Below are 26,086 nucleotides of genomic sequence, written 5' to 3' on the forward strand. Positions count from 1 at the left end.
TGCGGATACACAGACGAATCCCATCATCCGTGCCATGCACGGGTATGAGATTCGCAGCCTCCCACACCATTTCGGATAGAAAGGTCTGCCAAATCGCTAGCGAAATTGATTTGGCCGGCGGCTCTGTTCTACCCTATGGTAGCGTTTCACTGTGCAATTTGCCTGCGGGGAAACTCTGTGGATTCGGCAAGGAAACCGCGCCAGTGGAAACGGGCCCTAACTCTCCTCTACCTGTGTATGCATTGCCCGCCCTCTTCCCAGTCTTCAAGGACTCAGCTCTGCAATAGAAAGTACATTGTCTCAGCATGAGAAATATTGGCCAATCAGAGAGGAACAGAGGTGTGGGAGGGGAAAACAGGAAGGAAAGAGGCTTCAGCCAATCAGGCTGCATTAGTTAACTCTGAGAGTAAAGTAAAGAGGCAAAAAAAAGACAACCCAGTATGCCCTGCAACTTCCTTTGTGCGGCAATGTACCAAATAAGAGTCAGGTAAACTGGGGAATGATCATTTATCAACAAAAAAAAGTAATAGTGATTTTTAACTTTTGGATTGTCAGGTTAGCATCCTTATTACCTGTCTACCAGATGCAAATAAAGAATTGATTTCTGATTTTATGCCCGACAGTTACACTTTAAGAACAGTGTACACAAAACCTGACTCCTCACAATAACAGGTCTGAAGAGTTCGCATCCAGCCCGCTAATTTCCTTTTAAGAACATCCAAAGGCATCCTATTTAAGTATTTCCTATACAGCAATCCTGTTTTTAAAATGAACTACATTAAAGAATATTGATTTTTGTATTTGCATTTTTTAAAATCAAGCTATTTAGCGAGCGCTGCAAAATGTAGTCTTCCATAACGCAAGCCTGCGCTACATGAACATCACTAGCGAAAATGGAATTACAACGAACAAAGCAGCAGCTAAAAGCAGTTTTTAGATAAGAACGGAAAATGTTTGTCCTGTACAAGGACAGCATTTTACATTTCAGCATAAACACACTCCCTGACTCCCCCTGTGAGCTCATTAAGAGAAAGCAGAAGCAGCCTTTATCTCTGCTCAGGATTGTAATCAGTAGCTCTTCCCTATGTGTGTCACAGCTGAACTGGATGGACGCAATGCGTCACTGCAGATAATATCAGCCAGCTACTGACGCAAGGTGGCTGTATAGAAGAACAACATTGAAATGGGAACATAAAAGTTAACAGTGAGTGACGTTTGAATCTACGTATCAGTGCTGTTCAGGTTACTGAGCGAAGCTGCAATCCTTATTAACAAGCTCACAGATTAGAATTAAACATTGTAAAATAATGACATATAAAACCTAGCATAAATCTTTTAGCCCTAAAATCAGCAAGACAGTGCCTTCATTTTTAGTGACATATTGTTTCAGTTATTTCATGTTTTGGTGTAAAGCAGTTCATTTGGGGGCAACTCCCAGAGTACTGGTGCATTGGGACATCAGGTTTGGACAGGAAAGTATAGGGAGAAATAGCAGGTTAAAGGATACATGAGGTGACATGTGACATGATGAGATAGACATTTGTATATACAGTGCCTAGCACACAAATAACTATGCTGTGCTCCTTTTCTTTCTCTGCCTAAAAGAGTTAAACATCAGGTATGTAAGTGGCACTTCCTGTCTGGGTCAGGACTGGGTCAGACTACAATGTGACCCTCACTGATAAGAAATTTCAACTGTAAGGGCCCGTTTCCACTTGTGCAGTGCGAAATCGCCACATAATCACCGCTGACGAAATCGCATGTGGGTGCGATTCCGCATGCGTTTTTTGCCATGATTTCACATAGGTTAGGGTAAATGTGATTTTAACCATGTCACTGCCTGTGTGAATTTACATTAGTTTATATGCAAAATCGCGGGAAAAAACACATGCCAAAACCGCATGCGATTTCCCTATTACCGTATATACTCGCAAGCAAGCCGAATTTTTGACCCCCCAAAAGTGGGCCAAAAGTTGGGGGATCGGCTTGCTTGCGAGTCATGGGTGGATAGGTGCTGTCCCTCCCCGCTCCCCCCGCGGCCGCCGCCGCTGCTATTACCTTAGGCGGCGCCGCTTCCTCTATCCCCGTCCTCCTCCGGTAAGTAACTCATTCACAGCAGCGCGCCCCCCGCTGCTGTGATGACGCAGGAAACCATAGAGAGCGGTTCCCATAGTAACGGCATCGCCGCTACAGGAAGCCGCTCTCTATGGTTTCCTCGTCATCACAGCAGCGAGAGGCGCGCTGCTGTGAATGAGTTACCGGAGGAGGACGGGGATAGAGGAAGCGGCGCCGCCTAAGGTAATAGCAGCGGCAGCCGCGGGGGAGCGGGGAGGGACAGCACCTACCCACCCACCTACCCACCCATACTGGGGCACTATGCTAGCTATATGGGGCACTATGCTAGCTATATTGGGCACTATACAAGCTATACTGGGGCACTATACAAGCTATAATGGGGCACTATACAAGCTATAATGGGGCACTATACTAGCTATAATGGGGCACTATACTAGCTATACTGAGCACTTAGCACTTCACTAGCTAAACTGGGGCACTTCACTAGCTATACTGAGCACTATACTAGCTATACTGAGCACTATACTGGCTATACTGAGCACTATACTGGCTATACTGAGCACTATACTGGCTATACTGAGCACTATACTGGCTATACTGAGCACTATACTAGCTATAATGAGCACTATACTAGCTATACTGAGCACTATACTAGCTATACTGAGCACTATACTAGCTATACTGAGCACTATACTAGCTATACTGGGGCATTTTACTAGCTATACTGAGCACTACCTACCTATACTGGGCACTATACTAGCTATACTGGGACATACTGGGGGGATCACGCGGCCAGCGTTTCCTACCCCCGGCTTACATGAGGGTCAATCATTTTTTCCTGTTTTTTGGGGTAAAAGTGGGTGGGTCGGCTTACATGCGGGTCGGCTTGCTTGCGAGTATATACGGTAAATACATTGCGTGCAATACTCATGCATTCCACACGCAAGCGAATTCTGTGGGCTCTGCCGTGCAGAAAAATCCTGCACAGAAAAACGCTCAGGAAAACTGACAAGTGGAAACAGGCCCATCCACTTGTGTTGTCTATCTATGCGAATCTGCATGCAGGAAACGCATGCAGATTTGCTCTAGTGGAAACGGGCCCTTAAACACTTTCCTAGCAGAGAATGGCTTTTGAGAGCAGGAAAGAGATAAAAAGGGACAACAGTGCAAAGATTTTAGCTCTGGCATACTTCAATGAATTTGTCATTGAGCAAAAACAATAAAACAGTAAAAACGTAAAAAGTAAATTTAAATATAAAATAAAACTGTGGAATATCTTAAGTAGTCATTTTTAGGAGGAGCAGGATAGATACAATAGCTTATTTCATTAGTTTACTTTCACCTCAGGTGTTCTTTAAGCGTGAGGGTCTCTGGTGCTATTAAAGAAGAACTTTTCTGAAGGTAACTTAAAGAGGAACTGTACTGAAAATTACATAATTAGTAAAATTGTTTATTTTCTTAAAATATTACTTTACAAATTAAGTCAGTCTGCCCATTTTTAGTGCCGTCAGGTGCAGCTCTGCAGAATATTTGTATAGTGTTCCAAAGCCAGTGGGAAATAATTATCTGACCTCCCAGAATGCTCTGGGAGGATAATTCCACATAGTCTAGCTATACACCAATATACAGTATAGATATAGGATATGTTTCTGATGCTGAAACCAGGGTAATTAACTTAAAAGTGGGTATCCTGAATATTATTACATTGTAATATATGTCCCTATGGTGCCCTTTTAATGACTGAAATTGAATTATATACTGCCGATATTCTACTTCAGCTTTACCTAACTCGCCTCTTGCGTCATCCCTCCCTTTACTGTCTCCCAAAGGTGCCCAATACGTCTAGCGATGTCTGGGCAGAGCAACCAAGAGACAGATCTCTCTCTGATTGAGATTTTCCATCTTGCTTGATCGTTACATTTGACCGATTTCAGATGAGCATACTCATTGCGGCAGAGATTTTAATCCAATTCAATAAAGAGCAGGTGCAGAGACGAGCAACAAAATTGATACGTGGGATGGAGGGTCTTACCAAGAAAGGTTAGATAAACTGGGTTTATTTAGTCTAGAGAAAAGACACCTTAGAAGGGATCTAATTAACATGTATAAATACATCAGAGGGCAATATAATAGCTTGGCGGATGAGCTTTTTGTCCCTAGGCCTTTTCAAAGGACTAGAGGACATGATCTGCGCATGGAGAAAAAAACGTTTTAGCCATTTATTTAGGAAAGGGCTCTTTACAGTAAGAGTGATTAAGATGTGGAATGCATTGCCACAGGAAGTCGTTATGGCAAACTCTATACCTGCATTTAAAGGGGGCTTAGATGCTTTCCTTGCGTTGAAAGACATCCATGGCTACAATTACTAGGTAATGCCTAATGATGTTGATCCAGGGATTTTATCTGATTGCCATCTGGAGTCGGGAAGGAATTTTTCCCTTTTGGGGCTAATTGGACCATGCCTTGTAAGGGTTTTTTCGCCTTCCTCTGGATCAACAGGGATATGTGAGGGAGCAGGCTGGTGTTGTACTTTGTACTGGTTGAACTCGATGGACGTACAGTATGTCTTTTTTTAACCAAAATAACTATGTAACTATGTAACGTCTCTAAAATAAAAAATCACTAGATGTAAGGCCTCCTTCATGCTAACTCTCCTACGTTCTCATAAAAGCAACACTACCCCCTACTTAATGCCTAACACTATCCGTGCCTTCCTGCACATCCAGCACCCAAATTATACACCAAACGCAGCTATAGCCTTAATTAACATTGTGGTCTACGGTATCATGATAGCAGCTGGTTATGATGTTAAGGATAATACAGGAACATATTTTTTTCATTTTTCTGTCTACTGTGTACTACCTCAGATGTGTATGTATGTTAAGAGGCCTTGGAAGAACAAAGATAAATTGAGAGCCCAATATAGTGTAATATTGTTAAAGGGAACCAGAGAGGATTCAATATACATACCTGGGGCTTCCTCCAGCCCCATACGCACGGATCGCTCCCACGCCGCCGTCCTCCGCTGCCTGGATCCGCCGCCACCGGGTCCCGTCATTGCCGCGAGTCGGCAAGTCGGCCGGCGGACGCGGCCAATTCTCCGCATTACAGGGTGCTCTCTCTCCATACAGATACGCATGTGGCTGCTTACTGCGCTGCCGCATGCGTACATGTATGGAGGGAGCCCCTGTGATGCGGACAATTGGCCGCGTCCGCCGGAAGTGACGGGCCCGGTACCGGCGGATCCAGGAAGCTGAGGACGGCGGCGTGGGAGCGATTCAGGCTTATGGAGCTGGAAGAAGCCCCAGGTATGTATAAAATCATTTTCTTTTTTCAACCCCCCGTTCCTCTCTGGTTCCCTTTAAGTTGGTTGTGGTTTAAAGCAAAAAATCTTAGATATACTCACAAACATGGGTTACCCATAGGCAACCACTTCAAGGGCAGGTGGGGAGTATTAGAACCTGACCCCACTCAGGTTTTTAAGATGTCGCGCTCTGTAGATAGAAAACGGGGTAGCACCCCTCCACCGAGGGAGAATCAAGATTTCAGCAAAGCTTGGTGTACAGAGGCGCCAGATTAGAATAAAAACGTTTAAAAAACGTCTAAAAGAGGGGGATGTTTAGGTGGACTTACCTCCCTCGAAAATATAAAACTCAATTGAGTCACAATATATCAATACAACATTTTTTTTATTCAACTCCACTTAGTGCAACGCGTTTCGCGGGTGTGGTCCCGCTTCATCAGACAAAAAGGAGTATAACTCAATGGGTCTAAATGCAGACGTGAGCACCTCTGTATGTTATGAGGCCAGTCGGGCAGCTGGCTTTTGAAGGTATTGTCACCTGGCTCAAGGAAGCTGTTAAGGTGATTGTCCATATGTCAATGAACCTACGTTTGCATTAAGTACCTCTGGTAGCAGGGAACTGCTAATTAGCAGCCACTTGAAGAACAGGCTGGTCTGCATGGCTTTTGAACTCTGTGTACATGTAGACAGCCCATTGTCCCAATATACAAATCAAGACTACCAGAGTCTGGGGACTTCAAAGGCTATCAGGAAACTCTGGAATTTACATATGACCAGGAAGCCAGGCAAGTTGTCACCCGTCTCCTGGAGATGGGAAATCTCTGACAGATCAAAAGTAGAACAAACTGGGAATTAAATTATGTCTGGAAATTTAATTAAAACTAGTTCCCCCCCCCCCCCCCCACCCCCCTTCCAAACGGGCTTGCAGCTTCAAGGCAAATCTCCCAGCATAAGAGGCAGGGGCAGATACCTAAAATCAGTCCGCTCCTGACGGTAGCTGAAGGTAGGTGGATTCCTGGTCCAAGCTAGGTGGACTCCTGGTCCAACCAGAACTGTGTCCGTCCACAAAACCAAGCCCAAGGTTCTTCTATCTTGATTCCTGTTTATTTTGGTAAGCAAATATCCTTTTGTGTATCTTTGTAACTTTTATTTTGTAACTTTTACTCTGTTTTTGTAAATCTTTTGTATATATTACTTTCTGCATTGTTCCACTTTTTTCTGGAATATTAAATCGGGATTTAATAAGTTTGACTTCTGCTGTACTAAGCTAACGCTCATAGCCTAGAAGAGTCTGCAGTGTAACTTGCGTTACAAAGTTCAGTGCCTGATTGTGCTTTGCTACTGTACGATTGTACTGTGTGTGTGCGTGGCGTTCCCGTATTCGGCCTAAAGTGCAAAGCTGACCCGAATACGAAAACGCGGATCGCATGCAGATCATTCGACAGCAGAGTAGAAGCGTCTAGCGGCAGCTAGTGGTGGCAGTGAGAAATGTTTGAGGGGCGACAACCTTGTTGTAGCTTGACTAAGGCTGCTTCCCTCTCGATCTGGTAAAACCCGCCGTCGTGAACTGTATCTGCAGGCTTGCCGCGAGGCCGGTTCCTGACATACGGCATCACCAAAATTGCCTGCCTTGGCTTGAAGGACTAAAGAGGAATTTCAGAATCCTAGAATACGTACCACAAGCATTTCTCTATTTACAATGATTTCGTGGTGTTAACATCATGCTAGGCCACTGCGCTGTCCTAGAAAAATGGCGGCTGGGAGGGATCAACGCTGGCAACTGTCTTTTCGGTCAAGTCACAACCATTTAAAGCGGATCCGAGATGAAAAAGTAACTGTAACAAGTAACTTGTCTATATACAGTATCTTACCTAAAGTTTAGATAGTTTACACAGCAAATCTAGCTACAAACAGCTTAAAAAGTTTATGATTATTTATTGCTGTGATACAATGAGGGCAGCCATGTTCTGTTTGTCACACTACACTGAGGCAAGCTGATAGCATCTCCAGCTCTCAGCTTGTGGAAAATTTCACTCCCCCCTCCTCCTGCTCTCTGCCTCTGAAATCTCTAGCTAGTAACCTCCTCCTCTTCCTGCCCAGACTGAGCTCCCATAAGCACTTTCTACCTGGGACTGAGTGCCAAGGCTCTCTGAAAAAATGTGGACGAGGCTTGTTTAGTTTATAGGGAATTAGAATATTAAAACAAAACAAAAAAAAAAGTATTTGGTTTGAGGAATGTCCTATAAACTATATGAAAGGAACACAATTATGCAATGAGTAAAAGTTTATCTCAGATCCACTTTAATAAAGAACTTTTCTTTTTAAGCAGTACAATTTAGGCCGGTTTCACACTTATTAATTGTGGTGCAATGAGGTGTGAAAGGGAACTTAAAGAACATACGAGGTGACATAAATAAACTAGCTTTACTTACCTGAGGCTTCTTCCAGCCCCTAGTGGTCACTTTGTCCCTCGCCACAGCTCCGGTCTTCTCTACGATCCCGCTGGCAGGCTCTGAAGCATGGCCAACACCCTTTGGCAGGGGCGCGTCTTGTGGGCACATACCCGCGCAGAAGACTCCGACCCGCTGGGGGTAACCCATACTTCAGAACCTGATAGAGTGACCTGAGAGAAGACCAGAGCTGTGGGGAGGGACAGAGTTACCACTAGGGGATGGAAGAAGCCCCAAGTAAGTAAAGCCATTTTATTTATGTCAACTCGTATGTCCTTTAAATAACAAGTTGATAGGCATGGTCAATATTTCCATACACCTAGAATATCCAATATTTCCATACACCTAGAATATCCAATATTTCCATACACCAAAACATCAGCAGAGGCTGCAATTGTGAGGTCACACACTAGAGGGGAAGGAGGCGTGGTGAAGCTACGCGGCTGCTAGCACCGCAAGGAAGTACGGAAGTTCCAGCTCCGACCAGGCGCCTCAGCTCACACCATTTCCGTAACCCAGGGAGCCGGGCTAACCAGCTACACAGCCCGACGCTGCTCTCCGTCCAGTCTCTCGCACCCTGCTGCCGGCCGGGGCGGGTGAGATTAAGCGGCTCCCGAGAATATCACTTCATTGCCCCTGCACGGATCAAGACGGGTGAGACGTATATAATGCAAACTGTATATATTTTCATGCCATATCAGGAATGAGCTACCTTCAATGGGATATTTGAAATACTCTCCAGTAAGAGACGTTACTCTATAGGATTATATTTCTTGGACATACAGCCAGTTAATTACTGTGATTCTTCAGTGCATAGTGAAAACTATCCTGCAGCCTGCACTCCATTTATTCCCACTGGGTTTACGTATTTTTAATTTTTATTTTTATCTTTGTTTTTATGGACTTTTTACACTATTGAGGGAGATTCTTCCTGATCATTTAATCATTTATTTAATAATAACGATTTAATATTAGCGCAGTCTGTTAGTTTATTCATTGAATGTTAGAATTGATCACCACCGAAGTAAGGAACAGCTAAGCCAATGGTACGGAGAGGCTTACCCAGTTTGACAGGCAGTCCTTGCAAGATGGTACCAGTATAGACCACATGTACACTCTTGGTGATAAAAAATGCCCCATCACACCATGTGGAGGCTGCCCAAACAGCTCATGATATAGAGCGCAAAACAAGAAGATACACTGGTACACTGGCAGTGAGTGACATAGATAAAAGCAGTGCACACATAGCCAAGTCATGGCATCGATTAAGGGGTGCTAGAGTATTCTTACAACATGTTAATTACCTGCAATCAGGCCTGACTTTGCTCAAGCAGGATATGAAAACGTTAAGGGTACCCACAGCTCATCGTGATGGCAATGTGGGACTTACAATGGTGACTTAGGGCAATGAAAGTAGCAAAATTGACGCAAGGCCACAGGAAACTTTGCAGTGCGTTTCCACGTGATCCAAGCCTACCGCACAGATTATGCAGCAATGTAAGTCTGTGGCAAGTGTGAATGCATGATCGCGGTTGTGGCACACAGGAGCAGAGCGACAAAACTTCAGTGACGTACTTCCAGTCCAGCAGGGAGCACGTGGGGGAAAGAGCTATACATATTACCCTGTTGGCGCACTCTGCCGCAGGGTAACATGCACTGGGAAATGGGGCGGTGTGATCGTCTTGCCCCGGGCTCTCTTGCAGCAGGACAATCGCATCCCGCCATGTGTAAATGTAGCCTATGAAAATCATTGCTAATGAAATTGTTCAGGATCGATTGGGCCCATTCTCTGATTTCATACAATTCAGTAAGAATAATTTAATCAAAAAATTATGGTATGTTAAAAGTGGGGACTTCACATGTGGACCGATGTCCTAAATGAATCCTAAACATCAATTCTCTCCTCCTCATGATTTGTCTTTTCTTCCTTTTCAGATGTTGCTGAAGACTTAAATGAAATGGTTTACAGCAAATTATACTTTGATACAGTTGTTACTCCTTCAATCCTTGTCCCTTGTATTCTTGTACTACTACATAAACAGTGATGCAAAAAAAAAAACCAAAAAAAACCCCATAGTCTATTTTGAGTAATGAGAACTATGAATATCAGTAAGAAACTCACCTTGGTCGTTTTCTGCTATTGATTTTGCTATTACTATCACCTCATGCTGGAGGAGGGTTTGACAGCATGCAGCAGTAATGGCAAAATCAATAGCTACTAAACCTATTCTGTGTTCAGTCAGCTACAACCTCTAAAAGTAGATTTTTCTTCTGTAAGTTCTCCCATAGTACCCCTAAGCTGCCTTCTAGGGAAGATTTCTGCCCTGATTTATTATAGTGAAAAAATATGGTCACTATAAAAACAAAAGAAATCAGCTTCACAATCTACTGTCCCTTGTTACAAAGCTGCCAGTAAACTCACTAGTCTATCCGTGCTGTAGTAGCATAATAAAGACCATGGCTCAACGCATACCTGTAGAAAAGTAGCGTTAAGCGTGACCATTCACTTGTAGATAGGCAACCGATGTGGCCAAAAGATAGATTCCTTTAAGATTAGCATTTGATCAGAGAGGGATCTATTCCTGCCACACACTACACACTCATTTATAAAAATATATATATATATATATATATATATATATATATATATATATACACATATACATATATATATATATATATATATACATATACATATATATATATATATATATATATATATATATATACATATATATATACAGAACCGCTAGGTGGCCCCTTTGTTTAACACAGAACATTTCTATTGTGTTTTTCTAGAGGACTGACTCAAAACCATTGAGCTGCAGCCACTAGGACGTGCTCTATAGGCAATAGCAGTGTTAGGGAGTCTTGCCCAAGGTGTCCTTACTAAATCGGTGCTGGTTTACTGAACAGGAAGAGATGAGATTTAAATTTGAAAAAAAAAAAATGACAGATGGTCAAGTAGAAACCCCATGTTGTTGTTGATACAAGCACTTTACTCTGTTCAGACAGTTTTCATATAGTATAAAGACTACAATGGAAGGCTGGGAAAGCTCTGGACAGTTAAAGTAAACCTGAGATGTAAAATAGATAAAAATATACATACCTCGGGCTTTCTCCAGCCCATTTGTGAGAGATCGCGGAAAAGCCGCCACATGTGCTACTGAGCAGGCGGCTGATTCCGCGTCCAGTGCGGCGGTTTGCACGCGGACGCGTGTTTGGTAGCAGGGCAGAACGCGGAAAAGCCGCCGCATGCAACAACAGTAAGGCGGCTGGTTCCGCGTCCAGCGCGGCGGTTTGCACGCGGCAGCGTGTGTCTGGTGTGGCTGAGTCTGTTAGTGCACATAGACTTAGGAATACACGCACGCGCGCTGAGAGGCAGAATTCTTATACTAAGCAGGAAAAGTCAGCTGACCACGCCGATCAGCTGACTCCTGAGCGGGATACTATTGGTTGAGCAATTAGGGGTGGTGCTGGAGAGCACTACTCCATATATAGTTCCTGCTGGTCACTTGCAAGTTATCTGCCGTTGCGATCACTACGTGGAAGCACTCAGACCTAGTCAGATCCTCGGTGTGTTTGAACCAGGTAGACCTGGGAATACACACTTAGCCAGATTATTTGAATTGTATTCTGTGTTATACTTCAGACTAGTTCCAGGGTGCTGAGACTACGGACCTCGCACCCAGTCTAGGGAATACTGTATTATCATCTGTGTATTCTTCAGACTAGTTCCGGGGTGCTGAGACCAAGGACCTCGCACCCAAAATAGGCATTGTTTGATATAGGTTATGACTTATAGCTTTTCTGACTACTCCTCTGTCTTCTGATTCGGTACCTCGTATATCTGATATCACGTTGCCAGACCCTGCTTGACTTGGATACCGAATCAGCCTTCTGTCTTTGTACTTTATCTGTCAGTGTGTTGCCGACCCGGCGTGCCCGACCTCGAGAGCTATCTCTCCCCTTTAAAGAGATAGTCTCCAGATCAGATAGTGACATTCATCTTAGGTGTCACTCACTCCTAGGTCCTTCCCGTCTCCAGCCTGATTCCCTCCCCCCCCCCCGGAGAGCCTCAGGCTGCTGGAAGGTTCCTGTTCTCCCAGAGCTGTGTCTCTATATTGTATACCACCTGCTCAGCAGGTACATTACTCAAAGTATTACTGTTACACCAAACACTCACTTATCCTTAGGTGTCCTGAGGTTAGCAATATATCTGCATTCTTGGTGATACTGCAGATCACCAATAATCAGATTCTCTCTGCGTGCTGACACCAATCGTTACACCATTCAAGTTCATTGGTTCCTCCTCCACCTCCTGACACGATAATTCGGCCAGTCGGAGGGGAACTGCAAATGCGTGGCTAAGCCACACACGCCCCCTATCGCACTCCCATAGCCTAGATCATGCTGGCGCAGAACACTCCCGGTGATGGGAAATCGCTGGCGGACGGACTGCACCTGCACCGACTGGCAGAATAACCGGGCCAAATTACGGAGATTCAAGGAGGCGTAGAAGGACGACAAGGGAGCAATGAGCCTGGACGAGGCTGGAGGAAACAACAGGCATGTATATATGTATGTATTTTTTTTTCGTTTCAGGTTTACTTTAAAGTATAACTGAACAAGTGGTCAAAAGGCACCAGAAGTAGGAGAGCTCGTGCACAATAGTCCTCTTAATTTTGAGGGGCACAATAGTGAACTGTAACAAGTCCTCTTATACCCCTTCAGAAGTTAACAATAAAACATGAAACGTGTAAAATAAAATGCAAAATACTTCAAAGAATAAAATGGACATTTTAGGTTTCTGGTTTAGCACCCAAGTAAGAAACAGATAAATTAATTTCAGGCAAGCTGTATGCTGCTGAAAATCCACAGGACATGCCGTAAGGGGAGGGTAAGAATGACTGCATTGGTGAGTTAGGTTAGGGGCATTTGGGAGGGGCAATTTTTGGACATAGGGATACTGGTTTAAATCCAAGCACCTCACAGAAAAAAAGGCAAAGCAACAGAAAACCCCCAAAAAAGAAGGTTGCCATAAAGATCACCCACATTAACTTGAAATAGAAAGTTTAAATGTATGATACTACTGAATATTCATGCTCTGGCTGAGTAGTCAATTTTGAGCTGTACGCCTGCATTCTGAAAAGCAATAAAGCAGTAATGCACAGCCCAATGGAGACCTCTAGTGAACAAACCTAGCAACAGACATAAGAAGACTGAGTGCAGAACAAGCACTGATGGTCCTGTCTAATATAACAAGCATTTTAGCGTTTCTTACAACAGACTTAGCAGGTAGTGTGTTAGTAAAATGCTAAAGAACAAACATAGTATGAATTTTGCCTTATCTGCAGATATAACAGAATACTGAACAAATGAAGGGGGATGTGGGAAAAGAGAATTACTCCTCCTTCTCAAGAGATCCGCATCACATCACTAGCCATGAAATCACCCCAACACAAAACAGTGTTATTACTGTAAGTCTCTGCCCTCCATCACAGTCTTCTAAGAACAGAGCACAAGTTCACAATGGACGCAAAATTACATGAATAGAATACTGAAAGATTCAGGTGCTGCCGTGTAAGGGCTGGTTCACACTGATGCTTGGTGGGTGTTTAGGACTCGTCGTTTAACACTTCCATTCAACTGAATGGGAGCGTTTGTATCGTTGTAATCCTGATTTTCCCTGTTGTTCCATGCGACCTGGACGCTACATGCGTCATCCCGGGTCAATTACTGTCCTGTCTCCATGTTCTGTGGGGCCGAAAAACGCTGATCGCAACGGGAAGCCACTGAAAGCCTGCGCAAGACCCGAAAGAGACGCCGGCAAATGTAATGCCGAGCAGAAGCGTGTGAACCTAAAGGACACATAGAAAAGGAAAAGAATATCAAAAAGTATAACAAAAAGACCCAGTTTTGTTATTTACCTTAAAAATATTTCTCCTTCACGTCCTGGACATAAAGAAATGATCATTTCCAAGTAAGAAACAAAGTTGGGTCTTTCTTTTGTGTCCCTCCAGCACCACATCTGGGGAGACATGGAGGGTAGGTATTCATAGCACGCAATACTTTCCAGTCCCGACAGTAGGTTCTGCATCAAATTAGTGAGAGAACACTTAGTACAGTTGAGGTCAAAATTATTAGCCCCACAATTATTGTGGAACATTTTCCTAAACTTCTTCCCAATGTTTGCAGCATTGATGAAACTTGATATAAATAAATGTTCACCAGTGATATTTAGTAGCTTTTGCTACACTTTGTAATATAAATAACAGTTTAAAGGGACTCCGAGCAGTGATTAAAAACAAAATCTTAACTTACCTGGGGATTTCTCCAGCCCACCGTAGGCCGGGAGGTCCCTCGGCATCCTTCTGGCTCCTCTGCCGGTCCCTCCGCAGAAATGACAGCCGGAGGCATTGGGACAGTGTCGGGTTCCCTCTTCCTGAAAGATGGCGTTAGTCGTCATCACGCTGGCCGCCTCGCATCATCACGGCGGCCGGTGTGACAATGCTGCGCATGCGTGGTTTAATCGTGCATGCACAGTACTGTCATGCCGGCCGCCGTGGTGACGACTAAACGTCATCTTTCAGGAATGGGAGACCGACACTCGTTCCCGGTGTCGCTGGGTGCCATTTCTGTGGGCTGGAGAAAGCCCCAGGTAAGTTCAGATTTGTATTTAATCACTGCTCGGAGTCCCTTGAAGGCTTGCTTTATATCAAATATAGTAGAAATGGGGTGGTCAAAAATGTGAGCCCCATGTGAATTCAAAACACAACTACAGTAATTAACCAATCAGCTTTGAAACCCCACCTGTGCAGTCAATTGGCTTCCTAACGACATTCAATCAGCGTAAAAAGACTTCAAGGAACGGGGCCCCTAAACATATGAGAGGGACTACAGTTAGGGCCCATTCACACTGGCAAAATGCTAGCTCTTTTGCACGGGTGATTTAACAGCGATTAACGCAGTAAAATCACTGCACATTGCACTGTACACTCATGATTTTTGAGCGATCGCACTTTTTAAGCACTGTATTGTGATTGCTCTAGAATCACCATAAAATGCACCACGTTTTGCAATTGCCGCTAATCAGTGAATAAGTGAGATCACTGCCATTAGTTAGTATTGCGCTAGCACTTTTAAAAGCGCTAGCATTTCGGCGGTTAGCTGGAAACGCCCGCTAATTGCCCCAGTGCGAATGGGTCCTTACTCATTATGCCAAAGACAAAAGAAATCAGTCTGGAGCTCAGAAAAAAAGTTAGTAAAGGCTCATGATCAGGGGGAAGGCTATACTGCCATTTCCAAGCAATGTACAGTGTACAAAACCGCTGTACATTGCATCATTGCCAAGTACAAGGAGACAAATTCTGTAAGAAACAAAGCTGGCCGTGGCCATGGGGCAAGTTTTGTACAACTCTGGAGAAGAAAATAGTCAGAGATGTCAGCAAGGAGTCCTGGACATCTGCCAAGATGATTATGTTTGACCTGGCCTCTTCTGGAGTTGATGTTTCAAGGAACACAGTTGTGAGGGCTCTTCATCGTGATGAGCTTCAGGGCCATAGTCCCAGAAGAACGCCTGTACTTAAAGAGCAGCATCTCACAGTCAGACTGAGGTTTGCCCATGAACATTTGAAAGGTAAAGATAGGTTTTGGAAGTCTTTGCTTTGGTCTGATGAGACTAAACTGGAACTGTTTGTGCACATGGACATTTCCTATGTTTGGCAAAGAAGAGGAGAGGCTTTCAACCCAATGAATACTGTTCTCATAGTTAAAAATAGTGGTGGGAGCGGTTTTCGCAAACTCAGGCACAGGGAGCCTTGTTTGGGTACATGGCATCATGAAAGAAGAAAATTATGTTGACATTTTGAAAGAGAATGTGCAGAAATCTGCTCATTTTGTGGTGGGTGCTCAAAGTGAATGTCCATACTTGGAAATCATGCAATTTGGACCAGCTATGACAATTTGCAATGGAAGTATGGCCAAATTCCATCAGGAGACCTGTGCCAACCTAGTAGAGAAGTACTCTAATAGATTGTTGTCAGTTGTGGCTCAGACAGGGTGCACTATTGACTATTAATGGCCAGGGGGCTAATAATTTTGGATGTCTCATTTTTACCCTTTCTTGTTTCAACTCGGTGTATCAATAAAATATCTTAATTAAAACTTAATGGACATTGCTTTATTTTAGTGTATTTGTTCATTTTCATGGAGAAATCAAGAGTGTTGTCTAATTTTATAATGGGGGCTAAAAGTTTTGGCCTGCACTGTAAGCAATAATGGAATTTCAAGTTTTTCTCTTTATATTTCATACACTGTTGCTCCTGTCCTCTAGCCCAGATCATTAATTTTCACTTGACAGGATGCACTTATTTATTTTAGGGAACATACACCCATCAATAGATAAGCTTCAACCTGCCACAGAAGACAACCTATGCACCTTGGAAACCTTGTACATGCTGAACAATTTTTTTGTTAAAGGCTTTCCAGTTATCGAAACAATCCATTCATTGGACAGCACATTGGCCTAGTGGATGGTACTCGCCGGGCTCTAAATCTGGGCCAGGGAACTATCTGCATAGAGCCTGTACGTGTTTAGGTGGGTTTCCTCCAGGAACTCTCTTTTTTTCTACCACATTCCAAAAACACACATATAACTTAAATAGCTTTCCCGTTTAGTTTAGATTTGCTTTAAAGAGAATCTGTACTCTAAAATTCTTACAATAAAAGCATACCATTCTATTTATTATGTTCTCCTGGGCCCCTCTGTGCTGTTCCTGCCACTCCCTGCTGCAATCCTGGCTTGTAATTGCCAGTTTTAGGCAGTGTTTACAAACAAAAAACATGGCTGCTAACCAGCATGTGATAGGCTGAGAGAAGCTCAGTCTGTGACTCATACAGAGCCTGCAGGGGGCGTGGAGAGGGTGTGTATAGCTTCTACCTATCACAAGCAGAGCAGCACATTCCTGCCTGAGTGCCTGAGCCCGACAAAGCCTCAAAGGAAAGAAGATTAGATTATATACTCGCATATAAGCAGACCCGCCTATAAGCCGAGGTATCTACTTTTCCCTCAGAAACCAGGGAAAAGTGATTGACTCACATATAAGCCCCCTCACCAGTATAGCCCCCTCAACAGTAGCCAGATGTGCCCCCAGTACAAGTCAGCCCCCCTCTCTATAGCCTGATGTGCCCCAAGGATGATACAGCTGTGTCTCAAGACACCACTAGATGGGGTCATACATATGAGACAGCGTTTGCCACACAGGAAGAATCCCCAATCTTTGCACCACTGACACGTTGCACGCTCTGCTCCACAAGCCAGGGGACACAGGTAGTCTTGAGCAGCACACTCTGCACACCATGTTGCAGGGAATGGGGGCACGGACCCAGAAGGGAGCCAGCTGGCAAGAGCAGGATCACTAGTGCATGATCCTTACGCTCCTCTGCCAGTAACAAAACCAACTGCACCATACATTCTGCTCAACTGACTCGCATATAAGCCGAGGGGGTAACTTTTCAGCACATTTTTTGTGCTGAAAAATTAGGCTTATATGCGAGTATATACAGTATATAACAGAGATAATACAGCCACTATGCAACTAGGAAAGGCTGAAGTAAGACAGACCACATTAGAACTGGTATAGGAACTTATAGCATAGAAGAAATAAGGCTGAAAATGTTGTTACAGGGTGTCTTTAAGAATCCTCTTAGGTAATTCTTACAATCTAAGTTGAGGCCTTTTAGGATTTGATGGTACATACTAGTCACAAAAACAACTGCGACATAAACAGCCAGCTCTACATAAGTCTCCGTGACCAGACCCTGAACGATGTATGCCTGGATATTCTCCACAATTTTCCTGCCTTCTTCCTTTTAAACAAAAGGCATTGCTTTATAGACTAACAAAGAAAATCCATCAGAAAAAATAAAGCCTAAACATATGACAAAAATTACTTAGTCACAGATACATTCCACAAGGTTCATACTACTTGCACCTTTTAAAGAGAATCTGTATTGTTAAAATCGCACAAAAGTAAACATACCAGTGCGTTAGGAGACATCTCCTATTACCCTCTGTCACAATTTCGCCGCTCCTCGCCGCATTAAAAGTGGTTAAAAACAGTTTTAAAAAGTTTGTTTATAAACAAACAAAATGGCCACCAAAACAGGAAGTAGGTTGATGTACAGTATGTCCACACATGGAAAATACATCCATACACAAGCAGGCTGTATACACCCTTCCTTTTGAATCTCAAGAGATCATTTGTGTGTTTCTTTCCCCCTGCAGCTATCTTCCACTGAAGTGTCAGGCTGTTTCTTCCTGCAGAGTGCAGACAGCTGTGCCTGTATGTAATTCCTCAGTATGTGAAAGCCCAGCCAGCTCAGAGGAGGATTTATCCAGCTTGTAAAAGATAAGAGAGAAGAGAGAAGCTGCCCTAATCTAAATAATACACAGGCAGTGTGCAGAGAGGGGCCTGGAGGGGGGAGATGCATCACAGAACCACAACACTGAAGAACTTGGCAGCCTTCCAGACACAGGCTGACAAGTCTGACAAGAGAGAGAGATAAGTTGATTTATTACAGAGATGGTGATAGTAGAACGTGCTGCAGTAAGCCAGAACACATTAGAATAGCTTTTGGAACTTGTAGGATGATAAAAAACAGGATGCAATTTTTGTTACGGAGTCTCTTTAAATGGAAAATACTGGTGAACATGAAAAAAACCCATCAATTATCTTTAATGGTTTAGTACGACAAATACCGTATTTTTCGGACCATAAGACGCACCTAGGTTTGAAGGACAAAAACCAGGGGAAAAAAAAAAATACTAAACCTGGTGCAATCATGGTACAGGGGCATCTTGTGGATCTTTTCCCCTCCCCAATTTATATGCCCCCCTTGTGTCCCCTTTGCACCGTTAGTGTCTCCCTTGTGACATCCTCTGTCCCCTTGTGTCCTCCTCTTTCCCCGTGTCCTCATTCGTGCCCCTTGTGTCCTCTTAAATGCCCTCCCGTGTCTTCTTAGGTGGCCCCTGTGTCCTCCTAAGTGCCCCCAGTGTCCTCTTAAGTGCCCCCAGTGTCCTCCTAAGTGCCCCCAGTGTCCTCCTAAGTGCCCCCCAGTGTCCTAAGTGCCCCCAATGTCCTCCTAAGTGCCCCCAGTGTCCTCCTAAGTACCCCCAGTGTCCTCCTAAGTGCCCCCAGTGTCCTTTAACCTCCTTAGCGGTAACCCCGTGCTGGACACGGGGTAAGCAACTGCGGAGGATTTCTCAGGTCCCGCTGGGTCGATTTGCATAATTTTTTTACACACACCTAGCACTTTGCTAGCTGCGTGTTACCTACGATCGCCGCCGCTCCATGCAGATTCACCGCTACCCGCCGCGTTAGAGGGTATCCCCCCCCCCCCCCCCGAGGCCCCCGTGCGTTGCCTGGCCAATCAGTGCCAGGCAGCGCTGAGGGGTGGATCAGGACTCCCTCTGATGCCACGACGTCGGTGACGTCATCGCGCCCGAACGTGATTTCCTGATAGGTGGGGTGATTTATCATGTAGCTAGCGCTAGGCTAGCTACATGATTTAAAAAATAAATAAATTAAAAAATAGTGCTGCGCTGACCGCCAGGGAGGTTAACGTGCCCCCTATGTCCTTTAAAGTGCCCCCTGTGTCCTTTAACATGCCCCGTGTCCTTCAAAGTGTACCCTGTGTCTATCAAAGTGCCCCGTGCGCCACTAGTCATCCCCTGTGTCATTTAAAATGCCCTGTGTGCCATTAACTGCTGCTGTACAGTCTGTCCCTGCTGCCCTGCTGCACAGTCTGTCCCCCATGACACTGTCCCCCTATCTGTCTAACGCATCTGTGTGGGGTTTACAGGATGGTTATGAGTCCGTTTCCCGCGGTAATCCTCTGTGATAAAGCCGCTGGGTGGTCCGTGCACGCTGCTGAAGCCTTCCTCCCTTCACTTCCGCTTACATCATCAATGAGGAAGTGAAGGGAGGAAGGCTTCAGCAGCATGCACGGACCACCCGGCGGCTTTATCACGGAGGATTACCGCTGATCGGCGCTAACATCCAGCTGTAAGCGGCAGCCTTCACACTACCCACATATCCCCTAGAGAGCCGGGGAAAGTAGTCGGGGGGCGGGGAAGAGGAGGACAGGGGGCGGGAACACAGGTGTATAGAGGGACCGAAAGCCGCGAGGAAACAGACTCATAACCATCCTGCAATTGCAGCATCCAGACAATAAGACGCAGGCACATTTTCCCCCAATGTTTTGGGGAGAAAGTGCGTCTTATGGTCCAAAAAATACGGTAGCTAAAATGTGCTTAAATGCTTTTCAGTGTTACACAGTTGTTAACTCTAGCCAGAATGAAATTGGATTCCTTCACAGCACACTCTCTGCTTAAAAAGACACTGAAGCGAAAAAAAAATATGATATAGTGAATTGGTTGTGTACTATGAATAATTACTAGAAGATTAGCAGCAAAGAAAATATTCTTATATTTTTATTTTCAAGGATATAGTGTTTTTTCTAACATTACATCATTCTATAATATGTGCAGATTACACAACACTCAGCATTCAAAATGATTCTTTCAGAGCAGTCTGTGAACTAATGACCTCTCCTCTGGCAGAGAAAAATAAAATAGTTCACTAACAGCTGAGATAATAAAAGTCAGATAACAGCCCTCTCCACGACTTTGAAAGTCTTAGAGCTTAATGGCTTTTTTTGCATAGAGATAACAACTGGAGTTTCTTAACTGTTCCTGTACTGGAAACAATTAGACTGAAGTATCTGATCTTAAAGTTTTATTTCTTAGCTGTACTACACATACAAATCATAATATCATACATTTTTTTCGCTTCAGTGTCTCTTTAAATGTGCACTTCAAGTATTGGTGTCAGTTACATATTCATACATACTCAAGTTTGTGAAAACTAGGGCTTTCACTCAGTGGGATAACCTTGCTGAAATCTGATTGACCCGACAGGTTTTGGAGTAGCCCATCTCCTCATGGGGGGTTCTCAAGGTTTTCTTTATTTTCAAAGGCACTTAGTAAATGGTAGTTGCTCAGTCCAACTGTCAAAAAAGTGTACGATGAGCAGGGAAGCTGGCCAGCATCTTTGTATAAATCTTTTTCAAGAAGTGTCTTTATAAAGAATAAAGGCCATGCTGAGAATCCCCCATGAGGAGATGGGCTAGTCCAAAATCTGTCAGTAATGTCAGATTTCTACTACCTACTGTAAGTGACAACAACATAGGAGATAAGTAATCTATCTACTCAGGAAGAAACATACTTCTTATGTGTATGTGTTTACATTTTAAATGTTAAGATTTTCACCACAGTGGTCCTTTAATTTCTTGTCAGTTAACAGAAAATGATGACATTTCTCCAAAGGAGCACACACTTCAAATAAACATGTTTTAAATGGTGTAGAGGGTTAATGGAACTATCCAGGATTTAATTATAAATTCTCAAAAAATAAAGTCGCTCCCCTAGGAACTTTACAGCCACCATTTGCATTCATGAAACAGTGTTCATGTGACCACTGTACTTCTTTACATCAAAGCCCTTCTCCTCATGCTTGGGTGAAGAGGGGTCATTCTTTTTAAAGGGAACCTTAACTGAGAGGGATATGGATGTTTCCTTTTAAACAATACCAGTAGTTTGGCACTCCTGATGATCTCTTTGGCTGCAGTAGTGGCTGAATCACACACCTGAAACAAGCATGCAGCTAATCCAGTCTGACTTCAGTCAGTGCACCTGATCTGCATGCTTGTTGAGGGGCTGTGGCTAAAAGTATTAGAGACACAGGATCAACAGGAGAGTCAGGCAACTGGTATTCTTTTAAAAGGAAAAATCCATATCCTTCTCAGTTTAGGTTCCCTTTAAGCTACAAAATATATATAATTTCTTGAAATCCTCAAAAGTAATCAACAGCAACTGTCATTGGATAAGTTCCTTGTTAAAGCCACACAAAAAAACAACAACAAAAAAAACAAAACACTTAAAAACAGCAATAATTCTGTTAGTTATAGTGAAAGCCTTGTTTACATTTTTTTTACAGTACAATACTTTGTATTAAATATTTTACTTTAAATGTTTTTGGATTGTGAAATTGTCAAATCACTTTAATTTACATTAATCATTATGGGGAAACTTGCTTTGATATAAGTGCTTTTGATTACATCTTTGTCTGCACTTATCTGAGGAAGGGGACCGTTCGTGGCCCCGGAACAATTGTCATGCATAGTGTTGACACACTATCGTAAATTAAATTACACTTTTGCTTATTGGAGAAGCTGGTGTGTGAACCTATTCTTGGACTGTTTGGAATTACAATTGATGTTGCTTTGCATCTAAGGTTCAGCAACCTTAACCTCCTTAGCGTTCTGGACGAGCTCAGCTCGTCCAGAGACGCCGGAGGGTGCCGCTCAGGCCCTGCTGGGCCAATTTTCACAAAATAAAAAAGAGCACACGCAGCCGGCACTTTGCCAGCCGCGTGTGCTACCTGATAGCCGCCGCAGCGCGGCGATACGCCGCGTGCAGCGGCGAAAGAGGGTCCCCCCAGCCGCCCGAGCCCAGCGCAGCCGAACCAAACAGTACAGCCAGCGCTAAGGGCTGGATCGGAGGCGGCTGACGTCCATGACGTCACTCCGCTCGTCGCCATGGCAACGAGGAAAGCAAAACAATTGCGGCCCTTCTTGTTACTTCTGATCACCCTCTAGTGGGCTTTCATGCAGCCAACTGAAAGTTGGCTGCATGAAATAGTTTTTTTTTAATTAAAAAAAAAAAAGTCCGGTCGTCAGCCTGGCGATCTTAATAGAACACCAGGCAGGTTAATATATACGGAAAGGTGTGCCGCTCCTAACTCTACCACTGCATTACTTTGGATTACAAGCATGTTTCCGGAAAAAAATGGTCGCAAATCAAGGTTCCACTGTATATGTATTTAAAGTGTACCTGAGACGAATGAAGCAATGGATTTTTACTTACCTGAGGCTTCCTGCAGCCCCCTGTAGTCCAGCTGCTCCCTTGATGTACTTCCTGGTCCCATCCACTGTGCCACTATCAGTCCTGTAAGGACCATGTTGCACTGTTTCGACTGCTCACACCACCCGATTGTGCTCCTGTGGTCAGGAGCATTCTGTGCATGCACAATTCATTCTTTGAAGGGAACCTAAACTGAGAGGGATATGGATGTTTCCTTTTAAACAATACCAATTGCCTGGTAGTCCTGCTGAACTCTTTGGCTGCAGCAGTAGCTGAATCACACACCTGAAACAAGCATGCAGGTAATCCAATCTGACTTCAGTCAGAGCACCTGATCTGCATGCTTGTTAAGGGGCTGCGGCTGAAAGCATTAGAGACACAGGATCAGCAGGAGAGTCAGGCAACTGGAATTATTTTAAAAGGAAAAATCCATATCCTTCTCAGTTTAGGTTCTCTTTAATTGCATTTGCGCAAACTGCTCCTGGTGCCGAGGGGGTTGTGCGCACAGCCAGGACTGCGCAAGTGCAATGGCCCGCAACCCAGCTGGATCGTGGAATTCCCAGCTACACAGCAGGGGGAACAGGAGGGATCAAGAGATACAACAGCAGGCTGGAGGAATCCCCAGGTGAGTACAAATCCTTTACACTAATTCTAAAAACAAAACAGAGGACACCAAGAGCCCAATAGTGCAATATTGTCTGGTAAGCTCAATATATAATGTAATGTCAAAGGTTCTTATACTCACAAAGGTGGGTTACCATCAGGTAACCACTTGACAGGCAGGTGGGGAGTATTAGTACCTGACCCCACTCAGGTATAAAAGTCGCTCTCTGTAGATAGGAAAATGGGGAAAGAACCCCTCCACCAGGGGTGGACTTAATCGTGCTGTAATATGTACGAACAGAGGCGCCAAGCAGAGTAAACCAATGTTCTAAAAATGATAAAAAGAGGGAAGTCAAGGTGGATTTACCTCCCTCTGGTAGTGGACATATACTCAAATGCAGAGTAAAAAATATACAATTTATTCACAGCTCCAGACAGAGGCGCTCACACGCTTTATGGACCTGAACCAGTTTTATATGCTCCTGTACTGCCTGATGAAGCGGGACGGTTGACCGTGAAACGTGTTGCGATTTTATGGAGCTGTGAATAAATTGTATATTTTTTACTCTGCATTTGAGTATATGTCCACTTCCAGAGGGAGGTAAGTACACCTCGACTTCCCTCTTTTTATCATTTTTTAGAACATTGTTTTACTCTGCTTGGCGCCTTTACACTAATTGGTCTCAGGTTTACTTTATAGCACTCTTGAAGGGAGAGGAATATGGATGCTGACATGATTATTTTCTCTTAAACAATGCACATTGCCTGGATGTCCTACTGATCCCCTGCCACTAATACTTTTAGACATAGACCATGAATAAGCATGCAGATCAAGTGCTCTAACTGAAGTCTGACTAAGTGAGCTGCATGCTTGTTTCAAGTGTGCGATTCAGACAGTACTGCAGCCAAATAGATTTGCTAAACTGCCAGGCAACTGGTACGATTTAAAAGGAAAAAAATAATGCAGCCACCATACGCCTCTTACTTCAGGTTACCTTTAAGAAATCTTTTTAAGATTTCCATTTTGATATTGTTGAAGTTCAGGGGTGAGAGGTTTTCATTACTGTGTTTAACCACTTCATGCCACAGGCTATTTACCTTTCCCGCCAAGAGCCATTTTTACATTTCAGCGACTGTACGTCCTGTTTGCCACATCGAGGCACAAATTGGATGCATCCAGTTGGAATTGACAGGTTAAATGCATTTTGGAACTGCACTTAAAAGACTCTTGTAGATTTTTATTGTGGTTGTACTAGGCTTCACCAGCTTCATTGGATGGAGACAAGAACTGTGGGGAATCTCTCCAACAGTGAAAAAGACTGCAGTACAAAACTTAGGGCCAGATTTATCAAAGCATTACAGACAGTTTTTCTAACCAGCAGAGGAACTGTTCAGCATGATGATAAGAAACTTCTCAAATCCTACGCAATAGTAACAGTTTAGCGTGGATTTCTAGAGCTGCACTACAGTTAAGAAAAGTGCAAATCCATCCCTAAACTGCTGCAGATTAAGAAGTGCTTTATAGCAGTTCTCCAGATAGTGCAGCAGTGCAGGCTAGACATGATTTGTGAAGGGCTCCTCCCCCCTCACTCAGAGCCTGCTGACAGCAGATGCGTTGGTTACCTCAGCAACAGTAATTTCCCTCACACACTGCACTTGCCTGAGAGATCTTACTAACTCCTCCTATTCCTAACAGTTTAAGAAGGAATCTGCACTATTTAGTGATTTCTTAGGATGTCTGAGACAGTTCTGCATGGATTTCTAAAAACCTACTAATATTTTGTCTCAGACACTCTTGATAGATGTCCCCGTGAGAATGCTATTTATTCCAAAAAATATTTTGCTGAAGTTCCACTTGAATGTAAAATGCTTCAAAGAAAGCTAAACTCTACAAGAACAATGAAATGTCATTGCTGCTAGTAACATACCATATAAGTCAGGTCCATGTGGAGTGAAGACGTTGTACAAGACAATATTAAGAGGAGCAATGACAAGCTTTCCATAGTAATAAGAATCAACAGCCACCAGTGGAACCTATAAAATGCAGAACGAGATCATCATTATCATGCACCTCGCTGCAATAACCAGTTGATGAATCAAGCATGTTAAGAGCAATAAATTCAAAGCAGACTTGATCAAATCATTTAATTGTGTGGCCAGTCTCTAGTAAGCAATGAGTTTCTTTGAGTATCGACTAATTATATTTCATATACTCACTCCAACATGAATAATTGCAAATTCCTTCTGTTTTAAGAAGGACATTTCTGTTTTGCATAGCGTTTCAGTAAGAGGGCTTTTTGGTCCTTTGTAGCCCCTTACACATTCCTAGGAGTTCTGGTTCACCATCAACTTTCTGGCCAATCTGTAACTGAGTGTTTCAAGTCCTACCACATAGAGCCATATTAATCCATGCCATGCACTGATGAGGACTAACCAATCTGAAACAGTTTGTATGCATGCTAAATTAGTTTGGCTCTGTAATATTGACAAGTTGACACATCATTGCATCCCGCTGTTCTTGGGGCGTGTTTAGCTTACAGGGACAACAAAGGCACAATTTGCATATTTAGCAGTGATGCACTCCTATGCTCACTTCAACCTGAATAATTGCAAATGCCTTCTGTTTTAAGAAGGCAAATGTCTGTTTTGAAAACTAATAAAATGTTC

At 43.7% G+C, this 26,086-nt stretch overlaps 1 protein-coding gene across 3 annotated transcripts in view; it reads right to left on the bottom strand.

Annotated features, from left to right (window-relative positions):
* ALG9 (ALG9 alpha-1,2-mannosyltransferase) overlaps positions 1–26,086 on the bottom strand; it is a 177,124-nt gene that overhangs the window by 117,561 nt on the left and 33,477 nt on the right. For all 3 annotated transcript variants that reach the window (XM_068240939.1, XM_068240937.1, XM_068240940.1), the window contains exon 8: positions 25,348–25,453. In XM_068240939.1, the coding sequence (XP_068097040.1) occupies positions 25,348–25,453 (106 nt within the window). The remainder of the gene's footprint in view (positions 1–25,347; positions 25,454–26,086) is intronic.

The sequence above is a fragment of the Hyperolius riggenbachi genome, chromosome 6 (genome assembly GCF_040937935.1).
Source record: "Hyperolius riggenbachi isolate aHypRig1 chromosome 6, aHypRig1.pri, whole genome shotgun sequence".
Lineage (NCBI taxonomy): Eukaryota > Metazoa > Chordata > Amphibia > Anura > Hyperoliidae > Hyperolius > Hyperolius riggenbachi.